The following is a 25616-nucleotide window of genomic DNA, read 5'->3' as shown; positions in this document are numbered from 1 at the left end:
CCTGCAAGGCTAATACTGGGCATTATACTGGGCATTTTGTTTAAAATGCAGGCAAGTATGAAGGTGGCAGTAACAGTCCAGATACATGAATTTTCCAATACTGAGCTTCGAAAACAGTGGCCATATATAGAAATACGAGGAGATCTTAGAACTTCTAAGTCAATAATGGGCTCCTTTCCCTTCTCTGATCTGGTTATTCCTCAATTATTAATTTAAAAATCATTATTTTTGCCAGTATATACATAACCAAGTGAACTAACAACTGGATGTGACAATTAAGCTGAACTCTTTCCATTTTTTATTTTTGGCTGCACTGGGTCTTTGTTGCTGTGAGCGTGCTTTCTCTGGTTGCGGCGAGTGGAGGGCTATTCTTCATTGCGGTGCTAGGACTTCTCACTGCGGTGGCTTCTCTTGTTGCAGAGCAAGGGCTCTAGAGCATGCTGGATCAGCAGTCATGGTGCACAGGCTTAGTCACCCTGAGGCGTGTGGGATCTCCCCAGACCAGGGATCGAACACGCGCCCCCTGCGTGGGCAGGCGGATTCTTAACCACTGGACTACTAGGGAAAGTCCTAAACTGAGTTCTTGAGAGTTATCTAATCTGATGAGAGCTGACACACCATATGCAAACTATAGTTTTATCTGCAAGTGACCCAGGTGAGAAAAAAAAATCTGGATATGACACAATATAGTGTGAATCATATCTAATTTTAAATATTTTAATTTATATACTTTCACGATTATAGGTTCAATAAGAAATTCACTTTTCAGATTTTATTTCATTATAGAATATATTTGATAAGGATACATACAAACAGAATCATCTTTAATACATATTGTTTACTGGTGCCTGGCACTTCCGCAGCAGGCTGGAGATGTAATAAAAAATGCTTCCCAATGTTCAGCTTCACCAGCCACTCTAAACAACCAGTGCTATAGAGTCGACGGTTCAATTTGTGTACTTGCCTAGAACAAGTAAAAATCTTAATAGTCGCCTTTAAGTCTGTTTATTACTCTTCTATTTTAAAATCTGAGATACATTCCCCAATGTAAACAATAGATTTCAATCTGTCACACAATCGAAATGGATAAGGCCTTCTTGACAACGTAAGCCACCTATTGCGTTACCCATCGGAGCGCAGTCTTAGTTCATAGTGTAACAGGCTGTCCACGCACAGAAGACAGGAAGAGAAGCTGCCTTCAGAACCTGGTGGAGCCTTCCAGACTTCTCCCGGCCACGGGTGTATGGTACGCTAGAGAGAGACCTTTGTGACTTGGTCTACTTGGTCTTAAAATACAAATATACAATGTCCATAAGCATTAAAATAGTAAAGCCTAGCCTGACGTATTTATTATGAATTGCTAAAGTCCTATACAATACCATATCATGCCAATTAATATACAGAGGGAGGTGGCCAACTGTCTCCACCACTCACCCGGGCCTGTGAATGGGGGACAGAGGGGATGAGACTGGTGTAGCGTTAAGCGGCTGACTGCATGTGGTTAGGCAGACAGTCCAGGGACTCCGAAAGGCCTGGCTGGGTACCCTGCTGCAATAGTTAAGTTAATCTGAGGCAGAATTTGCTTGACACGAGAAGAACCCGACCCCTTTTCTCACCAGTCTCCCAGAGGGACGACTGAACGAAACCTTAGAAAATGTCAACCAAATAAAGTCTTATTTGCATTTCCTGATTCAGTTGTGCAGATCAGTTATCCATTCTCTTCTCCATCGATTTATCCTTTTAGGACCAATTAATCAACAGTGATCACGATTCAGTACCTCGTTATCATAAATATGTGACTTAGCAAGCTCGATGGCGAGACACTAAAGCCTATATACAATCTTTGAAGAAGGCATTCTGTGACTGTTTTTGAAGAGTTCATAGAAAAGTTACGAAGGATACGCCAGTCACTTCTCAATGTCACTGTAATGTAAACCGTGGCATCTTTTTTATATTAAATGTTTCATATATTGTACAACGAAAGAGAGACCTGAACGGCTGACCCGCTGTGACGCTCACCGATCCGCTAAGCTAAGGTAACCGGGAAAGGGCGTGGTTTTCCTGAGGTTTGTGAGGACGTTGCAAACAAAGCAGAAATCACAGTGACCGAGCGAGAGGCGAGTCTGTGCCCCCGGCCGTTCTGTGTCCCCCGGTGCTTGCCGGGGCTACACGACCCGCCACTGCATGATGCTCGTGTCTTTGCCGCCGGTGGAGATGAGGTGGCTGTCGTCGCAGAGGAAATCGACGTTGGTGACGTGACTGCTGTGCCCACTGTACACGTGGCTGGGAGCCTGGGAGGAAAGACATGGAGGGCAGTGAATGCTAAGCCCGGGAGGAGGGTCAGAATACATCGAGAGGCCGGTCTTGGGGGGCGGGGACGGACGTGGGCAAGGAGAAGTTCAGCCCCAGAGGCTGCTGCGCCAGGCACCCCAGAGGAGCGGGGACTGGTTGCCGGGGTGGAGGGTGGAGGGGAGGGGTCTCCCGGAAGGAGAGGTCAGGTCTGGGGAGGACGAGGAGGAGCGGTCGAGGCACTGGCTCAGCTCAGCAGGGTCAGAGTAGAGGGAGCCGTGGTGGAGGGCAGAGGGGTGAGGCCCAGGAAGTGCAGAGAGGGAGGAGCCAGAACCGCGCTGGGGACAGGCTTCTTTGCGGAGGGCAGTTGGCTGATGTCACCGCTGCCTGGTTTGTGCCTGGTGCTGTCACCCGCGATGCCATTCTGTTCAACTACCAGCTGCCCAGTGTAGGGGAGTGCACCCTGTCGGGGCGATCAGAGAGGGAGACTCTACCCGGAACTGTGAGCAGGGGTAGGAGAACAGGTGCACTTTGCCAAAGTCGTCGCCGGTCGACAGGAGTTTTTTCTCGTGGGCCCGAGAGGCGGCGTTGATGTCGGTTCCATCCGAGCCTTCTGGCCACACTCCTAAAAGAAAGACCCCAGACAGCACTGGAAACACGAGGGCCACACTGCGTGGGGACTGGCCACCGAACTCCCATGAGGACAGAAACGTCCCGGATTTAGAAACCAGGTCCAAGGGACACTTTGTCTTGGCTCCCAGCCTCGGTGATCATTTCCCTGCAGGCCACCCCTGGAAATCTCCATGGCAAAGCCTGTTCTGCTGAACGAGAGCTGCAGTAATAGTCCTCCTGGGCTTCCACCTCTCTGGGGCCCCTTCTTGATGCCACAGCAGAAAGTGGGACAGAATCCCTGGTTCTGGACGCAGTGCCTTTCCTTTATCCCCAAAGCATCTGATGGGAAGCTGACTAGTCCTTAGCCTGCAGTTTCATAACTTTTCTTTTGGGGGCAACTCTTTACATATGAGAGTCTCTCCAAACAACTTTTAACTTCTGAGACTGCCTGTGCCTTTCAGGTGTTCCATGGTGTCAGCCCTTCACGGCTGCTGCCTGCCTGGTGGCACTGGGCAGGTGGGGGGTCGTCTGGGGTCTCCCGATCATGGCTCCAGAAAACCCTATTAGTCCCAATAACTTTGGATATGAGAGAGTAGCACACACATGGCTTTCTCAACAGGAAGTCTGGAGTAAACCCAGGGCATTCTAACATTTAACACCAAAAGATGGTGAAACGCCAGCTATAAGGGAACTTGTGGAATTCTGACCGACTTACTGACTTATGGTCCTACATTTTTCTTTTTAATTCTACTAAACGGTGGCAATTTGTTTTAGATCATTTATGAATATACTCCTAATTTAAACTTTGGAGGAGGTAAAAAAATCAGTTTAAGGGTCAAAAAAACACAATCACTCTAACAACTGACAAATAAACTGATTGGGTGCCATCTGGTTCATTGGGCTTCCCAGGTGGGGCTGGTGGTAAAGAGCCCACCTGCCAGTGCAGGAGACATAAGAACTGTAGGCTGGATCCCTGGCTTGGGAAGATCCTCTGGAGAAGGGCATGGTAACCCACTCTAGTATTCTTTCCTGGAGAATCCCCACGGACAGAAGAGTCTGGCGGGCTACAGTCCATGGGGTCATAGAGAGTCAGACATGACTGAACGGACTGAGCACCCAGGTACATCTGGCTCATTGATCTTCTCAGAAGTCTGATACAACCGCGTATACGAGGATTCTACAGAATTCTCTCAGGACCCATTGTGTGCAAGAGAAAAGGGCTCTGGTTCTTCTTGCCTGGCCATAGCTGGACAAGCCTGGCCCTTCCCCAGGGCGGCAGGGAGTGTGTCCTGAGTCCCGTGGGGTCCACGCAGCAGCAGAGCAGTGTGAAGCCAACCAAGAAATTCCTTCACTATTGGAAAGTCATTCGCAAAGTAGACACATTTTACGTTGGAACAGAATGAAAGGTGCAGAAACCTTACCGAAGACGTGGAACCCCAGCGTGCAGGTGTACGTGGCCCACTCGATGTCTCTCGTGGTCTCCACACTCACGACTTGCTTACAGGCAGAAGGAACCCCTGGAAGGGCAGACGCAGGTCTGGTGACATCTGGGCCAAAGCCCCCCTCCTCCCCGGGCAAGGCTGGGCCCCCAGAGCCAGGCCCCATCGGCTACAGAGCCCTCTGGGAGAGGGACACCGTCCACCTCCCAGTCCCCTGGGGACCGTGCTCACAGCCTAAGCCCCAAGGCCTCGGAGGGGACCCATCTTTCATTTCTTCCATTTCTGCTCGTCTCCTTCTCTGGGTCTGTTCCCCTGTCTGGCTTCTTTTCTTTGATCACCTCTGGTTCCGAGACCTCTGTCTGCTCACTGTCCCCCTGGACACAACTCTGCCCCCTTCTGTCAGGCTCCCCAGCCTTCTCCCAACACAGGCTTGGGGACAGGCATACGCCTGTGCACACACATGCACAAACACACACATGCGTGCAACCACACACACAATCCTTTCAGCTCCAAGTTATGAAAGCTGATGGAAACCGGTCATAACAAGTACCTGAGACCTCACAGGTGATTCGTGTGTTCCGCAGCTAAACCCTCGCTGGAGGAGTTGATCAGTGAGACCATGCTCATACTATGACCAACTCTCATAGACCATGTCTGAGAAGATTCTAGACCCACAGCCCGTCCCTGGAAACCATCCCCCACTTCTGCCCTGCATCGGGCAGGGCCACCTGCCCCCCCAAGGGAGACCCCTTTCCTCCTCTCTCTCAACAGGGGGGTGCCCACCTCCCCACCCACTGGCTCTTGATGTCTGTGCCCTGGTATCAGAGCCGACATGTCCTTGTCTCCGGAACAGGAAGAGCTGGAACATGCTGTGGGCCACCTGGGACCCCCGTGCTCAGCACATGGCAGGTGCCTGGTGGATGGCAGGGGCACCAGTGCACGGCATACAGCCTGCACCGCCCATCACTCGCACATGGCCTGGGCCTGCCCAGGCTCTGACTTGGCCGGGAGAGGCGGGGGGAGAAGGAGCAGGGGCCCCGGGGGCTGCTGTCCACTCAGCAGGGCAGACCTCATGGTGTCAGCTGGGAAGGGTGATGCCTTCACAGGGCTCTCGCCCTCTCGCTGGCACAGCTCTGACCCCTCTCCCTGCAGGGCCGGGCCTTCCCTCTTCGGGGCCCGACCCCCAAGTATCTCAGTGCCAAGCAGGGGGTTGTCCAGCCTGTCTCCTCTGCTGAGCAGAGGAGGAATTGAGGCCGAGAAACGTGGGCAGGTGGTGGGTTTCTGCAGGAGGCCCCATTTGGAATCAGAGTGGAGCTCCAGGAGGTGTGCACCCAGGCCAGGCCTGGGGAGCCACTCACAGTAGAGGATTTCGTAATCTCCGGAATTCGACACGAGGAACTGTGAGTTGACAGACCAGTCCAGGTGGGTGATGAAGCTGGAATGACCCTGGGAGAGGGAAAACGGTGAGCCTCACTCGCCTCACAGATTCCCACCCACGCCGACCGGACGTGTCGAATGACCGCAGAGACCCCCGAGGAGTGACCCGCGTGCTCACCGAGCACTTGCCGACACGAGTGTACTTCCTCCCGTTGTCACTGACTCCATATATGTAGATGCAGTTGTCGTGGGAGCCTATGGCTAAGAAATTCCCATCTGCAAGGAAAGGCAAGGTTACGCTTCATTCGTTAAGAATAACCGTTTTAGCAATGGCAAAGGATAATGCTAATGGCCATCACAGATGTAGAAAAAATAGCCACGAATTATTTCAAAGAGACAACATTGCTTTTGAATGAACCCGATACCCCTGGTGATGGTAATTCAGTCTTAGCCAAGTATTTCCCAGGACTGAAATCACTTTTTCCGAGAGTGTCCACAGAGCTGAATGTCCTGCGGATTACAGAGCAAGAGTGCTTCCTGAAGCACAGGCATAAGTGTTGAGGCTTAGAAACAACATCCTACCTGGTTGGTTAGTCACTCAGTTGTGTCCGACTCTTTGCGACCCCATGGACTGTAGCCTGCCAGGCCTCTCTGTCCATGAGATTTCTCAGGCACGAACTCTGGAGTGGGTTGCCATTTCCTTCTCCAGGAGATCTTCATGGACCAGGGATCAAACCCGCATCTCCTGCATTGCAGGCAAATTCTTTATCACTGAGCCACCTGGGAAGCCGCTTACGGCACCCATTCGCCATGAGCATTTCCAGCACACATGTTGTCAGAAAGACTCAGGAACCAACCTGAAGTGGCCAATAATGGATAAATTGTTTCACCTATCATAACCATCACAGATTGAAACATACCAAAAACACTTAATAACACTTATGTTACACACTTAATAACACTTCGGTTCATAATGACACCGAAGCTACCGCCACTAACAACAACTGATCATTGTTAAAGCGAACAGAGAACAAACTCATTATCCTGAAACTGCTAAATAAAGTGAAAGAAACCAAGTGTCTTTCTTGACTTCCTATGTGAACTCTGCCATATATCTCGGTCATGCTAACAAAATAGTATACTGTTTAGGTAACAAAGAGGTATTAATATTACGGATGAAGAGAAGTCACTCTTCATAGACGTATTATATCTGACAAATGAAGAAAGGCTAAAATAGGAAAACCAATCATCAGCCTCTGTTTAGGGATCAAGTGTTGTGCAGCGATGGCCCTAAAAGCACAGAAAGCGAGATGAGCAGGCTCCTGAGTCTCGGGTAGGAGGAAAAGACCAGATGCACTGAGCCGGAAGAGGGTCTGGATTCCAACTGACTTTACAGGAAATACGGGGACAGATGGACGTGTGGGGACGGGGGACGTGTGAGGCCAGACAGAGGTGTGAGGACAGAGGGCTGTGTGAAGCACAGAGATGCACTCAGCAAAACCCAGGGTGCGGAAATGGCTCTGGGAAAAATGAGCTTCTTCAACACATAAACCACAAGCGAGGATGACGTGTGTGTCAGAGAGAGAGACGGAGAGACAGAGAGACAGAGAGAGAGTCACAGAGAGGAGGAGGGAGGGAGCACGTATGGATTTAAAAGACTTATAAGTACAAAAGGGACTTCCCCGGTGGCTCAGACAGTAACGAATCCACCTGAAATGCAGGAGACCTGGGTTTGATCCCTGGGCCGGGAAGATCCCCTGGAGGAGGGCATGGCAACCCACTCCAGTGTTCTTGCCTGGAGAAGCCCATGGACAGAGGAGCCTGGTGGGCTACAGTCCTTGGGGTCACAAAGAGTCGGATGCAACTGAGCGACTAACATGAGTACAAATTGGACATATGATGACTTCCCCGAGGTCCAGTGGTTGGGACTCTGTGCTTTCACTGCCAAGGACCTGGGTTCATTATCTGGCCAGGGAGCTAAGACCCCATGAGCTGCTTGGCACAGCCAAAAAAAAAAAAGCCCTGCCACAAGTGACATATGATCAATGTTCTCAGCATTATTGGTAATAGCCAGAACACAGAAACAATTCCATTGTTCTCTGTTAAATGGACAAAGCAAACACACTACACGCTAAAACGGGATACTATCTATACGTCAAAAGGGGATAAACTACTGATAAATATACAGTAACATGAATAATCTCACAAACGTTATTCTAAGTAAAAGAAGCCAGATGCAACGGGCTACGTGCTGTAGGACTCCACTGATAGGAAATGCCCAGAAAAGGCAATTTATAGACACAGAACAGCAAATCCATGGTTGCCTAGAGCTGGGACTGGGAGTGGAGATTGAGTTACTAATGGGCAGGAAAGGACCTTTTGGGGGTGATGGAAAGGTTGTAAAACTAGATGGTGGTGATGGCTACACTGCTCTACAGATTTACTAAGAATCACCGATTGTACATTCATAAATGGTAAACTATTGTATGTAAATTATACCTTAAAGCTGTTAAAAGTTCTCATCTTTTTTGATTTCTCTCTCTCCATATATATACAGTTCTCTCTCTCCATATAAAGATATAGATATATATATATATTTGACTCCACCATGTGTCTTGTGGAATCTCACTCCTCTGACCAGGCACAGGGAGCACAGGGTCCTGACCACTTCCCCACCAGGGAAGTCCCCAGATCCCTCTATATGTTAACAGGAACAGAGGAAAGGATAAGACCTCTGGGACTGGGCTTCAAACAACATGGGAGGGGCCAGTGGGTGGAGCTATGGGTGAATAAAGGGCTAAACGCTGAAGATGGGGAATAGGTATATGGAACTCACTACGCTCTTCTAGTTTTGTCAATGCTTGAAAATTTTCCACAACAGAGTTAAAACCAAAAAACAAAACACCCAGGCAACCTGCTCCAAAAGCATCTGTCAAGAAGGCCCGAGTGGGGATGTCCCTGGCGGTCCAGTGGTTGCCAGTCTGCCTGCCAATGTGGGGACCTGGGTTCGATCCCTGGTCAGGGAACTAAGATCCCACACACCACGGGGGTAACTAAGCCTGTGCGCTGTCACTAGAGAGAAGTCTGTGTGCCTCAGTGAAAGATCCTGATTACCGCAGCTGGACCTGATGCAGACAAATAAATAAATACTAAAAAAAAAACCACGGGTGCCGGTAGCCAGTGTGAGGAATCCCGCCCATGACAAGGTCATGAGGAAGGAAGCTGACATACGCAAGGCGTGCTCAGACTTCAGGGACCCCTCTGGAAATTCCTAAGCATGTACCCCAACAAAAATCTGCCGGTTTTTGTGCTCTGCTTTTCCACTCTTCTGACATTTTCTGGAAAAAGTCAATTCAGGGCTTTAGTCTTCTGCATTTGAAAGAGTGTTTCAATCCAAATACCCCTCTGATGGCTTTCTAGCCTGCCTGCAGAACTCGTACAGCTGCGAGTGTGATTGTTTGAGGCCTCCTGACCACAGGAGGCACAGGAAGCTTAAAACATCCTAGGAATGTAGGGGCTTCCGAGGAGTCAAAATCTTTAGAATAGGACTGATTAAAGGTTTCATTTGTTGAGTCAATACTTGCTGCCAAATTTTCATATCCTTTATTTTTAGATATAGTTGGTATATAGAAAAACAAGTAGTAGACCTTGTATTAGCAACATTAGATCTTTGAGTTAAGTACCTTCTTTGTTATATCCCACTGCACCTTTGTTCTATAGAGATGTAACTTTAATGCTTTAAGGAGATGTAGATTAAAGAAAAACACTTCAGGGGAAACAAAATTAACATTCATTAAGGAAGAGAGCCAAAAAGTGTTAACAAGCCTCTTGGCCAGAAGATAATGTAAATCACCTGAGACCTTTTGTATACAAAATGATATACGGAAAGAATCTGGGTTGCAAACGCTACATAATTTTGTGTTACCCATTGATCTCCATGTTTTATCAAAAGTATAAAAGGCCTTCTGAACAATAAAGGAGGGGACCAGTTGCTGGGGCCAGCTTCTTGGACCAGTTTCTCGAACTAGTCTCTCGGCCTGGTTTCTTGGGACTCTGGCTCCCCCCATGTCTTTCTCTCTCTTTCTTCTCTCCCTTTCCTTCTCTCTGCTCTTTACTTTAACTTCAGGCTGAATCTCCACCTGGGGCGCGGAGGCTCGCCAGGTCTACTTACTTGCCCTGGCTGTTAAGACCCGCACGAAAGGGAGCTTAAGGCGAGGCACCCTTAGATATTCAAGCGGGCGCCGGTGGCCCAACGTAGATGGTGCAAATTCCTTGTCTGGAATTTTATTGGTCTTCCGCGTAAACCAAGCTATTCAGCCCTCTTCCTCCATTTAATCTTCCTACTACGCTACAGTTTCTTAATCTAATCTTATATTAATCAGTAAACAAGTCTTTCCACGCCAACGCCGTCCACCCTTCGAATTCCCTGGATCCACCGGGGCTGGACCCCGGCACACGGGTGCATGAGAAGCTGTTATAAATGTTAACACAGGTTCTTCTTGACATGCAGAAACACATAAAACCACACAAGCACAGTGCTCCAAAGAAGGGAGGGGGAGAGGCCCCAGGTGTCACAATTACATACAGGTGCGCTGTAAATTTCACTCTGGAGGGGGCTTGTGAATGTTTTTCTTTAGAGACATCTATGCAGGGCTTTATCTCTTGGAGTTTTACAGTGAACGGTCCGTATTCTAACCTGGTGAGTAACGCATCACGGAGAGCTGTTCATTTCCATCCGTGTGGACGGTGACCAGGTCTTTCGTTTCTGTGTCAAACACAAACCACCTGCGTAAACATGAGGAAAAGTACAAATCAGTTGCGTAGTGAGAATGTGAAGTCAGACTATGACAGTCACAGCCAGGCTATTAAAAACGATTAAGAGCTTAAAAATGCTCTGTATTTGCTTAACAAGAATGCTTATTCCCAGCTTCCGTGTAAAGAAAATTTCCTGCATGTGAACATTTCCGAAAGAAAGGAGCAGCTGACTGGCTATCATGGGAAAGAATCTAGCTACTGACGTCACGGCAGGGCTCCTCAATGTTAGAGTTTTTTCATTTACATATGAAAGCAGAGAAAACCCTGGGCAGGGAAGATGGACCAGCATCTAACCCCGGGCCTGTGGCCAGAGCAAGCGGCAAGGGGGCCACTGTATGAGCTTACCGAGAGATCTGGCCCGGGGCAGGCAGAAAGGGTCCAGCAGGCTGGGGCCAGGACAACCTCAGGGCTGACGCAAGCAGAGCTGGGTCAGCCTCTGACCTGCGAAGCTGGTGTGCAACCAGCAGGTGAAAGAAATGACTCAGAGGATGGCAGAAGGGTGAGTAGAGGACTGGTCTTTGAATTAAGTTTCTCTGGGCTCAGTTTCCTCAACTGTAAGGTAAGGGCCCAGAATGGCTTTGCAGGCTCAGGATCCAACCAGTCAAATTATAACTGGACTTGGAAGTGCTCCGAATCCTCTAATTAGGACACGGTGCTTGGTCAGGATGTGAAACGGTGCAGACTGAACTCTCCTGCCCATACGTTCTCAGGTGGCGGCAGGAGTGTTTTCAGGGGTGAAAAGGAACAAGGACACCCCGCTGCTGCCGTTGCAAACTTTGATGCCATCCATTCATCAGCGTGCCCACCGAGCCAGTGTCACTATGCACTCCGGGCCCTAATCAGTACCACTCAATGGGGCTGGGAGGCCCCTGACACCTGGATTTGGCTTCTCAGCTTTGCTTCTTTGCGACTTTCTGTTAGTATTAGTTGCTCAGTCGTGCTCGACTCTGCAACACCATTAACTGTAGCCCTACAGGCTCCTGTCTGTGGGATTTTCCAGGCAAGAATACGGGAGTGGGTTGCTATTTTCTTCTCCACATGTATCTTTAATGTGCTATTTAACCTGAACACAGGTCAGAATATAAGCAGCAGAGAGACTGTAGGGACTAGCTACGCCTCTAAACACCATGTTAAGCTTCCCCATTGAGAGCTAAGCGCAGGACCAGGACTAGAGGTGGGGGAAGCATGAATGGAGGGGAGGGATGCGGAGATGCGCGTCCATCTCTCTTTCACCCACAGGACGCTGTCTGTGATTTTGACCGTCTGGCCTCGTTCCATGCTCTGTCCTGCCACAGAGTCAGCATGCAGCTGATGACGATAACTGGCTGGCGGCCATTCATCAGAGCTTGCTTGAGTCAGAAGCTTCAGTGGTCTCTGAAGAGAGGTCAGAGGAGTGTGCGTGTGCGTGTGTGTGCATGCACGCGTGTGTGGCTTTGCAGAATTCATGAAGAATTCTGTTGGATAGGTGCTCAACTCTCAAAATGTTGCCACCTATGACTTATGAGTGGCAACTCTTTCTTTATACACATGCTACAGTCCTAACAACATAATCTAAGTGGTATGCTCGCTTCTGAAGCAGGTACAATGTACGCTGTACAATATTATGTAAGTTACAAGTACACAATATAGTGATTCACAATTTGTAAAGCTTATACCCCATTTATCATTATTATAAGATATCGACTATGCTCCCCGTGCTGTATAACACATCCCTGTAGCGACTTTATACTGAACAGTTCCTACTCTTACTCCCCAAGCCCTGGGTGCCCCCTGCCCACTTTCCTGTCCACAAGCGGCACACTCTTTGGAGAGCAGGAAGCACTAATAGTATGTGAATCAAGCTACAGTAAGTGTAGACAGCATCACAGACAATATAGAAGCACAATCAAACCTTACAAAACAATGACAATAATAACCACCAAAGCTGCCTGCCAGGCAACCCCAGGAGGCGCTTTATATTCTATCTCCCTTAATCATACGTGTTTGGCAAGGCACATATACTGCCACCATTCACAGAGGAAGAAACAAACATAGAGGTCACGTAACTGGCTCAAAGACACACTGCAGTAGGTGGTGAAGCTGGGATTCAGGCACAGATCTGCCGCCTGGCCTATCGGAGGCATTCGGCAAGTGAGGGTTAGCTGAGTCAAACACGAGGCTCAGGGACTGGGCAGTTTTTAAAATTTTGAAAGGTAGCAGGAAAAAGCATCATAAAACCCTCAATGTTTTGACACCAAGGAGCCCCACAACCGTCTGCTCGTGGGGGTGGGGCCTCCTCCACGAGATGGGACCACAGCCAACTTTAGGTTTTCCCAAGGTCCGAAAAGGGAAGGATCACTGTCTCAGGTTTCACTTCCGAGTTCTGACGTTAATTCCTAGGCAGTCATTAGATGTTGAGTGAGGCAGCCAAGGGCTACCCTGACCAGTCGTTGGGGAAACACAGACAACAAGCCTCTTTCCCGTGAACTCTGAAAGCACACGCCACATCGACACGCACTTACCTCCCAGTCAGTGTTCCGACTGCAACCACAGACCCTGAAGGATGAAAACCAGAAGACTGAGCTGGATCCTAAAATGTTGTAAAGGAAGTATAAATTGATGGCCAGACACAGCGTGATTACATAAATACACACACAAGCACAGCTCTAATCCCTAGGGCTACGTGGCCCCATTAAAAAAAAAAAACACCTCTTTTTTTCTTTTTCTTCAGAGAGGAAAATGCTTCCCTACTTTAATGGAGGTCATGTCTCAAAAATAATACAGTTTTATCTTTTTATAATTTTTCTTTCTGTCTTAAGTTTTTTTAAAAAAAATTTTGACTGCATCTCGTGCCAAGAGGTATCTCAGTTCCCTGACCAGGGATTGAACCCATGTCCTTTGCAGTGGAAGCGTGCAGTTCCACGCACTGGACTACCAGGAAAGTCTCTCTCATTCTATCTTCAAAGTAGAAAGTGAAAGTCGCTCAGTCATGTCTGACTCTTTGCGACTCCATGGACTATATAGTCCATGAAATTCTCCAGGCCAGAATACTGGAGTGGGTAGCCTTTCCCCTCTTCAGGGGATCTTCCCAACCCGGGGATTGAACCCAGGTCTCCTGCACTGCAGATGAATTCTTTACCAGCTAAGCCACCAGGGAAGCCCAAGAACACTGGAGTGGGTAGTCTATCCCTTCTCCGGTGGATCTTCCCGACCCGAACTAGGGAATCGAACTGGGGTCTCCTGCAGGGCAGGCGGTTTCTTTACCAACTGAGCTGTGAGGGAAGTCCGTTCTATCTCATATCCTTTCATATCTACAGTAATCAGATGACAGACCAACAACACAGGCTCTTCCTCAAGTCTTGGAAGTCCCTTTGGTTGAGCCCCCATGCTGAATGGGAAGCTTTGCTCCATCTGTCTGGAAATATGACCCCTGCACCCAAGGCCAGCACCGGATGAGCGCCTCCCAGCGGGTGCAGGGCACCTGGCAACCCTCGAGGGCTCTCGAGATGAGCGAGGCACATGCCAGACTTGGCGCCAGGACACGCGCGGGTTCATTACTAACAAGGTGGAGCAAGGCTGATGGGAAAGATAAAGCACAACGGAGAGGGAGCGCTAGGTGACGCCAGACGGAGAGCTGCGCTGCAGCATCCTGGCGCTGCGGGCCCTTGACTCGGGCCTTCTGATACAGGAAGAAGTGCCGCTGGTGGAGGCGGACGTGGACACACCAGTATTTATTTGGATGGAGTCTTAGGGGACAAGAATACGATCAAGGACATAGAAGCAACACAGTTTGGAGCAGAGTGGTAGAGAAGACTTGAGAGCCCCTTCGACTGCAAGGAGATCAAACCAGTCAATCTTAAAGGAAATTAGTGCTGAGTAGTCATTGGAAGGACTGATGGTAAAGCTGAGGCTCCAATCCTTTGGCCACCTGATGGGAAGAGCCGACTCATTGGTAAAGACCCTGATGATGCATAAGATTGAGGGCAGAAGGAGAAGGGGGTGACAGAGGATGAGATAATTGGATGGCACCACCGACTCTATGGACATGAATTTGAGCAAACTCCGGGAGATAGTGAAGGACAGGGAAGCCTAGCAAGGTGCAGTACGTGGGGTCGCAGAGACCTGGACGTGACTTCGAAACTGAACAACAACAATAAGGGAGAGTCACTGATGTCTCAATGCAGGACCTACAGGGTAGGGAATGGGAAACGATATGGACGATGCTAGTAAAGTGGGCTGCATGGCCAGGTCAAGCTCCGTGATCACCAGGAAAGACACCATGAGACAGACTCTTTCCTTTCACTGAAAAGAGTGATGTGATTGAATCTGTGTTTTAGGAGACTTGGTAGGAGTACTCAGGATGAACTGAAAAAAGATTAATCACGGGAAGACCAAGAAAGCAGTAACCCTGGACGTGGAAATGGAGGCACTGAGATGCCACCGGATAAACTGGAAGAAAAAGAGAAAGAGAGACAGGAAGGAAACTGCAGGGACTGATTATATTGTGTGCTAAGTCACTTCAGTCACGTCCAACTTCTTGTGACCCCCATGGACTACAGCCGCCCAGGCTCCTCTGGCTATGGGATTCTCCAGGCAAGAATACTCCAGTAGGCTGCCAATCCCTTCTCCAGGGGATCTTCCTGACCCAGGGATCGAACCCACATCTCTTATATCTCCTGCACTGCAGGTGGGGTTCTTTACCACTAGCACCACCTGGGAAGCTGGATTACATTCCTGCCATGCTTTTCCGAAGTGGGAGCGGTGATGAAGCTCGGGGCCTCCACAGACAGAAATCACGTGCACTGGAGGCTTTACTGTGCAGCTCATTTGAGGCTCGTGACGTTTTGAGAGGAAGATACTTGAGTGCGTCTGCCCAGTCACACGGCCAGTGAGCGAAGGAGCTAGGGCTTAAGATCTTCTTGGTGTTCGGTTTAGCACCCATGCTGTGATGCCAGGCTGGGTGGGTTGACAGTCTGGTGCTGGAGTAGCTGGCAAGGCTCTCAGCCGGGCTGCCATGTGGACCGAGGCTGCAGGGAAGGTCGCTCTCCCGGACCACTGTTGCGGATTCCTGGTTGCCAGCTGTGCACCAACCCCTCTGGTGCCAGAGTCACCTCCCCACGGCCCATCATCCCAGTGTTCAACATCCCCAGTGACCAGTCACCTCCATTCACTTGCAGATTTCCTCCAAAACCAAAGGGCTGAAACATGGACCCAGCACACAAAGTGCCGGCGACTCCACGGGTGTCGAGAGGACTCGTGGTGGGGTCTGCAGAGGGGCTGCCCCTCACCCAGGCTGTCATGTGTCATGAATGGTGCAAGCAACACGGGAGGTGCTTTGAATCACTACAGATGCAGCAGAAGACCCTGGCGTCAGGTGTGAACCGAGCAGGGTATAAACACTGATCTTGCCAAGCCATCTGACTTCTCTGAGCGCCAATCTCCTAATCACCAAAATCAAGGTTAAAAACTTCACTTTGCAAGGCTGCTGTCAGGATGAGCAGTAACACATTGCAAGGCTCAGTATGCAAACAGTGCTCAATAAATGCTGACACTGCTGCCTGGCATGTAGGGAGAGGATCCTGCAGCACTCTGATGTACGATCGGAGTTCCTTTTGCAAACTCAGTTACGTGCTGACTTTAAACTTGACCTGTACCATCAAACTCAAAGTGCAGAGATAAACTGGATGCTGTTAGAACAGCCAATCCATTCCCATCAAAGAGGTGTTCTGTAAATAGAATACAGGCTCCTAACAAGGGTTCCTCAGCTTTTCAGCCAGAAGAGACTACACTCAGGAATCCCAACAACCAATCACAAGGCATATGTGCTGTCTGAAAAAGCACTGGTAAACTTCAGAAATACATGAATGAGACCCCTTGAGGTGGTGTTTAAAGCAATGTGATTTGAAGGCGATAAATTAAGTGACACTTTCTTTGGGACAAATTTATATCACCATTAATCTCATGCAAAAAAAAAATAAACCAATGTGTTGCAGATGAATTTTTATAAGAAAGATGGACTAGGACATGCAGGCCTACCTCTATAACTTTGTCCCAGATGGGCCGGTGGTCAACAGCGTCCCACAGGGTGGCATGCCTGTCGTGCCCACAGGTCAAGAACTGAGGTTTGGAGGCATGGATGGCCAGGCCCCAGAGCTCATCAGTGTGACCCTGCAAAGAACCAAGACAGACGGACGCCCCTGAAACATCACCACCAGCACGCGGGGGCCCCACTGAGCACCACGGCTCACCACAGGCTCTGAAACTGTTCCCATCCACTTCTCTTCCTCCCACTGAAGCTGAGGAAGGGGATGTTAATATAAAACACAGGAAGAATCTCCTCTTTGTAATGCCGTCTTATGAAAGTGAAGGTGTTAGTTGCTCAGTCGTATCCGACTCTCTGTGACCCCGTGAACTGTATAGCCTGCCAGGCTCCTCTGTCCATGGGATTCTCCAGGTAAGAATACTGGAGTGGGTTACCATTCCCTTCCCCAAGGGATCCTCCCAACCCAGGGATTGAACCTGGGTCTCCTGTACTGCAGGCAGATTCTTGGCCATCTGAGCCACCAGGGAGGCCCTGACTTATATTCTACAACATGAAGATGCTTGATGCCTACCTGAGTGATGGGTGTGAAGTCCCCCGACAGCGTCCCCTGCAGAACAAAGTTTCTGGTCGTGCCTATCAATATCACATCGCCTTTTCCTTCGGCCACTGTCCGTATGGGGCCAAACTGTTCTGGAATCTGCATGGAAAAGATTTCAGGTGTCAGTTAATTACTAGTTCAAGACATGTGTTTACTTATCATGATAACAGCTCCTATCATAATGACACACACACACACACACACACGTAACAAGGAGACAAAGTACTTGAGTGAATGATCCAAACCCCAAATCTTATGTTTAAACTCCAAACATTTTATATATCTTAAAAGAATGAGCAAGAGTAAGGTTATTAAAAAAAAAAAAAAAAAGGAACAGCTGGGTGTTCTGTGGTGACTTAGATGGGTGGGATGGGGATGGAGGGGTGGCAGGGAGGTCCAAGAGGAGGCGGCCGTATGTATAGGTGAAGCTGAGTCACTTTGTTATACAGCAGAAAATAACACAATGCTGTAAAGAATTATACTCCAACTGGAAAAAAAAAAAAACCCTACAATGAGGCACTTTTTTTCTGGACAAAATAAAAAAATAAAAAAGACTACTGGGTACTTTACTCTTTACTTGTTATGACTTCTGATAGCAGAAACAGGTAAAATTTAAGGAGTAAGGAATATGTAACACGCTGTAATAAGAGTTCTTAAAAATTTATTGTAACTTGCAACGGTAAATCCTTTGGCAATTTTATTTGGTTTTGAAATCCACTGCTCATGCTGGTATACATGTGATTAAGTGTTAATAAAAATGATTTCAAAATACATCATTCAAGGACAATTTGCTATGATAAAATAAGCAGAGTTTCTTGTACTTTTTCAAAGGAACAAAAATCACAGCCTGGGTCGACTCCAGGCACTGTGGTTCTGGGATGGTAAAGAATGGCCTGTTCTCATACAAACTTTTTACAAGTAGGTTAGCATAGATCTGAGAAAAGATGATAACAATCCATGCTGATAAAGAATTATAAATACTTAAAAATGGTGAGTATCTTCCATAATACTAGATGAGGCTTTGGATTATTTCTTAGGATTCCAATGCTACTTAGGTTCAAAAAAATGCTGGTCAAATATTATTATAAAAAATGCTACCACAATTAAAGTCTCCATGAAAAGAAAGTGATTTCCAAAACTCACTTCCTTCTTTATGAAGAGCAGTAATCAGCAAAACAAAATTCTCACACTGTCAGAGCAAGTGTGATGATGTCATTTTGCTGTGGGCATCTGAATTAGAAAGCTGTGGTTTTTCCAGTAGTCATGTGCGGATGTGAGAGTTGGACCATGAGAAAGGCTGAGAGCCGAAGAAATGATGCTTTTGAACTGTGGTGCTGGAGGAGACTCTTGAGAGTCCCTTGGACTGCGAGGCGATCCAACCAGTCCATCCTACAGGAAGTCAACCCTGGATATCCACTGAAGGACTGATGCTGAAGCTCCAATACTTTGGCCACCTGATACCAAGAGCTGACTCACTAGAAAAGACTCTGATGCTGGAAAGATTGAGGGCAGGAGGAGAAGCGTGTGATGGAGGATAACATGGTTGGATGGCATCATCAACTCAGTGGATATGAATTTGAGCAAACTCTGGGAGATCGTGAAGGACAGAGGAGCCTGCATGCTACACTCCATGGGGTTGCAAAGAGCTTAGCAATTAAGCAACAATAAACTTCTACAAGGTGACCACACTGTGCTAGAGGGGAAGGCCCTCAACCTTCAGACTGACGCCAACCTCGATTTCTGTCTGCTCATAATTTCCCAGGGCCTGGGAAGGAATTTCCCAGCGTGTAGAAGGAATATTGAATTTCTTGCCTCCGCCTCCTATTAGAGTCCAGGGTTGCTAATTAGGTAATAAGGAGGTGAAAGAAATGCCAAAAGAAGTCAGAGCTCTAGAGACAGTGTTGGTGTTCAGTCACATTCAAAGCAGATACTCAGAAAATTAGTTCCAAGTGATGATGTCTCCAAAGCAACATGCTGGCAATTACAGGGAAAAGACAATAAATATTTTAAGGATTAATCAAAACGTGGACGACACTCCCTTATAAGATTGGTTCTATGATAATACTCTAGACGTGGAATGTGACCACCTCACGTTTTATAAATCGAATTCCATTTTAGTAAACTGCCTTCATGATTTTATATAAGATGTTACCCCATTTAGTAAAATTTTATCAGAACAGTTTTCAAAATGGTAAGCAAAAGATTTCGAACTCATAAGGAAACTGGTCGACATCACAGTTTAAGGTTTAAAACGAGTGTCGGCAGTGTGACGTGCTGTCTCACCTCAGTTTTATGAAGCTTCTGGTAATTTCCATCCCAAGAAATGAGCTTGCGGTCCTTCCCTCCTCCTGACACAAGCGTGCCATCCCTTAACATACAAAGTGCGAAAATACCGCCCTCGTGGGCTCCTTGAACCGCGTAGCTTATTCGATTCGTACCTAAACACAACGAGAAAACCACACTTAGTTGTCCAAGGGCTCACCTCTGCCCATCTCATTTTTTTGTTTTGAAATGAGATATTATCAGTTAGAACATCAATGCAGTGTGACTCTATAAAGGATTCAATTTCTACATGTTCTCAGAGCACTAGACAAACATGAGACAAACGTGGAGAGAGGAATGGCTACCCACTCCAGTGTTCCTGCCTGGAGAATTCCACGGACAGAGGAGCCTGGTGGGCTACAGTCCACGGGGCTGCAAAGAGTCGGACACGACTAAGCAGCTAACACAGACAGACATGACTGGGTTACTTTCTAATCAAAGAACTCAGGGCGAGGTGGAGGGGAGGATGAACTGGGAGCCTGGAGTCAGCAGATGTAAACGATCACATATTGGATGGATACAGTTCTACTGTAGAGGGGCAGGGAACTGTATTCAATATCCGCTGACAAACCATGACGGAAAAGAATATGAAAAAGAATACACAGGGCTTCCCTGGTGGCTCAGTGGTAAAGAATTCGATAAAGAATTCGCCTGTCAATGCAGGGGACACGGGTTTGATCCCTGGTCCTGGAAGATCCCACGTGCCTCAGAGCAACGAAGCCTGTGCACCCACAACCACTGAAGCCTGGGTGCCTAGACCCTGTGCTCCGCAACAAGAGAAGCGACCGCAGCACAGGAACAGTAGCTCCCGCTCACCCCAGCTAGAGAATGAAGACTCAGCACGGCCAGAAAAATAATAAAAAGAGGACATATATATATATATACACATACATATGTACAACTGAATCTCCTTGCTATATGGCAGAAATTAACAGCATTGTAAACCAACCACACTTCATTAAAATAAATTAAGAAATAATAAAGGAAAACATGCCAAGATGAAGCATATAGTGTGCTGGGTGTCCCTGGACAAGTGGCCTGATTGCTCTGCCTCAGTTTCCTCCTTTGTGTCATGGGGCTGCTGCTTTTCCACGGCACCGCTTTCAGGGTGCAATGAACCCGTGTGTGTACAGAGCCCGTGGTGTTCAGAGTAGCAGCGGTACTACCAAGGTCACCGTGTTAACCCGACATTACCCCGGGTGCTCTGCTTCTGCCTTCACCCCACAACCTAAACACTGAGACCCTGGAGTACAGAGATGGTGCATTTGCTCTATTTTCCTGGCATGTGGTAACACTCATAACTCGACTCAACGTGTTTTTGAGTAAGGAGTCCTTCCTATCACACTGTTTGCCCACTGATGCCCCCCTGACTCATCTGTATGCCCAGTGTCCGGCACACGGCTTCGGGCTCACAGTCAACACTCAGTCAACGTCTGCCAAGTGCCATGTGGACCAGAGGAGTTAAACGCTGTAGAGCTAAATAGTCTTCGATGATTTCATCATTACGAGCTGTTATCAGAGCTCCCCATAAAGTGATTAATTCCATTACAACGTCTTGGGCTTAAAGAACCTTTTGAAACAACAGAAGCCAGCAGCTTACTAGTCTCACTTTTCTCTGTCCTAGTTTTTTTGATTCCAAGTCACACACACACACGTATGTAGGTACCTATGTCCCTTGGAATCAAATAGTAAACTTGGAAATGATATTAACGGACAATGCTTATGGGATTTGGCTTCTTAGAACATTTCCCACAAGAGTCTGCTTGAGGGGCGTTGCTCGTTACCTTTTCCCCATACCAGGATGTTGCCACTTGAATCTCCGGTGATGGTGTCACCGTTCTCAGAAAAAGTCACGCAGAGGACGAACTTTGGCTTTTCTTGCTTCTGCAGGATGTTTAAAAAAGAATATATATATATACGTAAAATCAAGATATCCTTCTGTTTGTTTTAATAACATTGAGACTCACAGGCACCCCAAGCTGGATGGTGTCAGCTGTCGCTACCACACTGCGTGCCCTTACTTTTCATCCACCATGACGTAAGTTACGCCCTGAGATTATCTGGTCTAAAATATCTGGTACTTACACGGCTGCAGGCAGTTAGAGGAGGGGAGGCTGCTGGAGTGGCTAAGGGGCTGTGTTGCCATGATTACAGTCCGGCCCCGGGATAAAGCAGTCCTCCAACTCAGCCTCTGGGCCCGGAGGGCATCAGGTGCCATGTTGGTGCTCTCATGAGGCCTCAGATGCTGGGCTAAACAGCACCAAGGTTGCCCATCACCCTTGGCAGACTTGCACTGCAGTCTCCTGATCAGCTTCTTCATTGCTCTTTACAATCAGCAGACCACAGTGAGGGCCGTAGCCCTCGGGCACCCTTTCCTGGCTCTTCTCCCTGTATTGGTTCTTCCTTATCAGCATCACCAATGTTATCCATGAGGGGCTCCCCAACTCTATCAGGGATCTCCAGGAATAGTCTTTATCATGACACCCCCACTTTGGCCAATTAAATTCTAAGGCTGTGACGCCTCAGAGCTTCCTTAAATGCCAGGGGATCACAAGCACCACTGGTGAAAAATAAAATGAGATGCAATTTCACCTTACCTCAAATAATCCTTGCTTCTTAATAAGGGAGCTTCCTTCTAGCGTCCAGAAGTAGAGGTGGGACTTTCCACAGGTTACGATTATATTGGTGTCGGTGGGGTGGAAATCCGCGGCAAATACAGCTTCGTTCGAACACTTTGCACAAAACAGGAGAATCAGATGTCTCAGATCTCTTGAGACACTTAAGGAAATAAATAAAATCTGAACCACAAATAAGTGACTCATCAGGGTGAGCACCAGGCCTCTTGATACTCTCCCCCCTGAATTCACCTTCTCTAGACACCCCTCCCTGTCTGTTTCCCCCACTGAGCCCTGCGGACAGGACCACTGAGCCTCCTTCTGCACGGGGACTCTCAGGACCTGCATGGAGCGGGCACACAGCCGTGCTCTGGCTGAAGGAGAGGCTGGGACTTAAGGAGTGCAAGTCTCATCCTCATCGAGTGATGGGAACGGCCCCGGAACCTGGGTCACATTCAGCTCCCCCACTCCGGGCCCGCTTTGGTTGCCGTTTGCCTGGTTCTGATCCCCAGGACTCTGCTGGTGGCTTGGTGACCGAGCCTGGCGTCCAGAAGGGGAGCTGGTTCTTTGGCTATCGCTTCGCCACCTTCATCCTGCTATCGGTTTTCACGACTTGCACCCTGTTCCCATGAATCTGACCCTGACTGCTCCTTCTCCTTGATAATCCAGTTACACATTCCTAAACCGAGACTGTAACTTGCTCTGATCACTTCCAACCTAAAGACACAGCAAGAACAGAAATACTTGAGCAAAACATAGAAGGCACAGCTATAGCATAAAAACAGGTATGCTCATGCCTTGCTAGAATACCGTCTGCATCCCACACACACAAGAGAAAGAGCTATGTCAGCCAGTAATCCACTGGAGCTCGTAATGTCAGGTAGCTCAGGCGACCCAATGGTAGTCCTATGCTTAGGTCAGTAAGGTGTTCTAAGGCTAATGGATGCCAGGGTGAGAAATCTGAAGTCATTCCTATAAAAATAGACCCAATCATGGTTTTAACAGGAGGAAAGCATGAGAGAGTTTAAGGAAACTTCACTGACATGTTGGGAAGTTCAATGGGCCCCTCTGCAGGAAAAGCCCCACTGGGAGGACCAAGATCTCGCTCCCCCTTCCTGAGTCCACTCAGCTCTGGACAAGCTTCCCTGATCCCCGGGTCCGTGCCTGGCCCTCCGCCTGGGCAGCGGGCACATCTCACTTGTCACCACCCCGCCAGTACTTCCTTAACACGTGCGTGAAAGGGGACCTTGGTATTTGCGGATGATGGAAAGAACAGAGCAAGTAAGTGAGGGAGAAAGTGACCACCGGAGTGATGGAGCAAATTAGAAGGGTGGTGGCTGTAAAGGGCGGTGGACGCGAAATCCTTACAGACGCTGTGAAGAAGCAGGAAGCCCACCAGGCCTTGGGAATAAGGGGAAAGGGGCGGGGCCCAAGGGCTTCTAGAGAAGGGGTCCTGCAGGGGGCTGCGGCGGCGACAGAGCCCACGGCTCAGGGGAGACAATTCCACGCGGGAAGCGGACGCGGCGGCCCCGTAGCAGGCGTGCTCACAGACCTTGACGTCCGCCAGCCTCTCTTCCTTCTGCCAGTCCCACACGGACAGCACGTGGTCGTTGGAGTCGTCCACCGCACAGAGGTTGCTGCCTCCATTCTAGGAAAAAAGGAGGTATTCACAGGAAGACCACACTCGAGAATAAACCAGACTGAGCGTGGTTATAAAGGAACGTAGTTTTATTTTTAATCACGAGTCTGCTACATCTTTATTAAAGTGTATTTACCCATCACTGTTGAGACATGCTTAGGACTTGGGCAGACAGATGGTGGGGACAGGGGAATGTGGGGGTTAACAGGCACAGGAGCAGGAGGGAGCAGTCTGGGGGGACTTCAGTACCGCTTTGGTTAGACCTAGCCTCCCAGGGGCTGCAGAGCTCTTGCACTGGAGGAGACAAGAGGCCCAGGGCACGGGGCTGGTTATCGTAAGGTTGTATGAGGGCACAGGTGCTGGGGGTGAGGCGCAAGGCATACTGATGTGAACACGTACGTGTTTCTGACTGGCTGAACTAGTGCTTCAAAGGGCGGTTCATCCTGGGAAAGCCTGGGGACCACGAGGCCCCTCCATCCCCTGCTTATGGCCAGGCACTGGGTGGGGATGGCACAGACAGGCAGGGGAAATTCAAGGCCAGGGGAAGCAAGACTGCTCTGTGAGCCTGAGACAGTGCGGCCGCAGGGCCTCTTCTCATCACCATGGAAACGTCTGACTGGGAGCGTGTGGGACCAAGCATGTGCTCCCTCTGACTGAGGGGGCCTGGCAAGCAGGAGGTTTCAGAGTTCAGATCTGGACACACACCTGGGCAGGTACGGGCATGTTAACCTCTCCCTCTTCAACCTTGAGCTGAGTCTCTCCCCTCTGTGTGGACAAAGTTGCAAGACCCACAGGGTTCACACTTACAGATTTTGAGAATGCGATACAGGTGACGGCCCGGTCGAAAAACCCGATTCCAATGACATGCAGCGTATTCAACGTCACGGAATCCCAGATGCGCACATGTGGGGGTAAGTGCTGCTTCGGAAGAAAATGCTGGGTCACTCATCGTGCTGGGTCTACAAATTTACCTTTGTATTGACGCTACTTCTACTTTGCCAAAAGTCTTTTTTTTTAATGCTATTTCCCCCCAGGTCTCTGTTTTATCCTTTTATTTTGTAAGGCTTTATTTCAAATCAGTTTGACATTTACATGCAAATTATTAAAGTAATTTTTTTTTTTTTTGGCTATACCACATGGCCTGTGGGATCTTAGTTCCCTGACCAGGGATTGAACCCATGCTCCCTGCATTGGAGGTACAGTCTTAACCATGGGGCCACCAAGGAAGTCCCAAAAGTGTTTTTTTTTAAATGCACTTAAGACTCTGTGTTTTTACAATACATAAAATGTTCCCAATATCTCACAATAAACTGGAAAATTCTGAAAGAGATGGGACTACCAGACCACCTGACCTGCCTCTTGAGAAGTCTGTATGCAGGTCAGGAAGCAACAGTTAGAACTGGACATGGAACAACACACTGGTTCCAAAATAGGGAAAGGAGTACGTCGGGGCTGTATATTGTCACCCTGCTTATTTAACTTCTATGCAGAGTAAACCATGAGAAATGCTGGGCTGGATGAAGCACAAGCTGGAATCAAGATTGCCAGGAGAAATATCAATAACCTCAAATATGCAGATGACACCACCCTTATGGCAGAACGTGAAGAACTAAAGAGCCTCTTGATGAAAGTGAAAGTGGAGAGTGAAAAAGTTGGCTTAGAGCTCAACATTCAGAAAACGAAGATCATGGCATCTGGTCCCATCACTTCATGGCAAATAGATGGGGAAACAGTGAAAACAGTGGCTGACTTTATTTTTCTGGGCTCCAAAATCACTGCAGATGGTGATTGCAGCCATGAAATTAAGAGACGCTTACTCCTTGGAAGGAAAGTTATGACCAACCTAGATAGCATATTAAAAAGCAGAGACATTACTTTGCCGACTAAG

The 25616-nt window shown here is 48.4% G+C and overlaps 1 protein-coding gene across 8 annotated transcripts in view; it reads right to left on the bottom strand.

The window, feature by feature from the left end:
* Positions 1-770: 770 nt before the first annotated feature.
* EML1 (EMAP like 1) overlaps positions 771-25616 on the bottom strand; it is a 194997-nt gene continuing 170151 nt past the window's right edge. For 4 of the 8 annotated variants that reach the window (XM_069559740.1, XM_069559744.1, XM_069559742.1 and 1 more), the window contains 14 exons: positions 24536-24646; positions 23642-23737; positions 22072-22206; positions 21259-21358; positions 19436-19590; positions 17126-17251; positions 16548-16679; positions 13034-13101; positions 10414-10502; positions 5896-5993; positions 5699-5786; positions 4323-4418; positions 2784-2914; positions 771-2291 (listed from right to left, as the gene is read on the bottom strand). In XM_069559740.1, the coding sequence (XP_069415841.1) occupies positions 2166-2291; positions 2784-2914; positions 4323-4418; positions 5699-5786; positions 5896-5993; positions 10414-10502; positions 13034-13101; positions 16548-16679; positions 17126-17251; positions 19436-19590; positions 21259-21358; positions 22072-22206; positions 23642-23737; positions 24536-24646 (1551 nt within the window). In that variant the 3' untranslated portion in view covers positions 771-2165. Of the gene's footprint in view, positions 2292-2783; positions 2915-4322; positions 4419-5698; positions 5787-5895; positions 5994-10413; positions 10503-13033; positions 13102-16547; positions 16680-17125; positions 17252-19435; positions 19591-21258; positions 21359-22071; positions 22207-23641; positions 23738-24535; positions 24650-25616 lie in introns of all 8 variants that reach the window. The other 4 variants (XM_069559743.1, XM_069559738.1, XM_069559736.1 and 1 more) reach the window with 1 other exon arrangement.

Source organism: Ovis canadensis, chromosome 18 (assembly GCF_042477335.2).
Source record: "Ovis canadensis isolate MfBH-ARS-UI-01 breed Bighorn chromosome 18, ARS-UI_OviCan_v2, whole genome shotgun sequence".
NCBI classification, from domain to species: domain Eukaryota; kingdom Metazoa; phylum Chordata; class Mammalia; order Artiodactyla; family Bovidae; genus Ovis; species Ovis canadensis.
The sequence above is the reverse complement of the archived record's forward strand: the minus strand, read 5'-3'. Positions and strand labels throughout refer to the sequence as shown.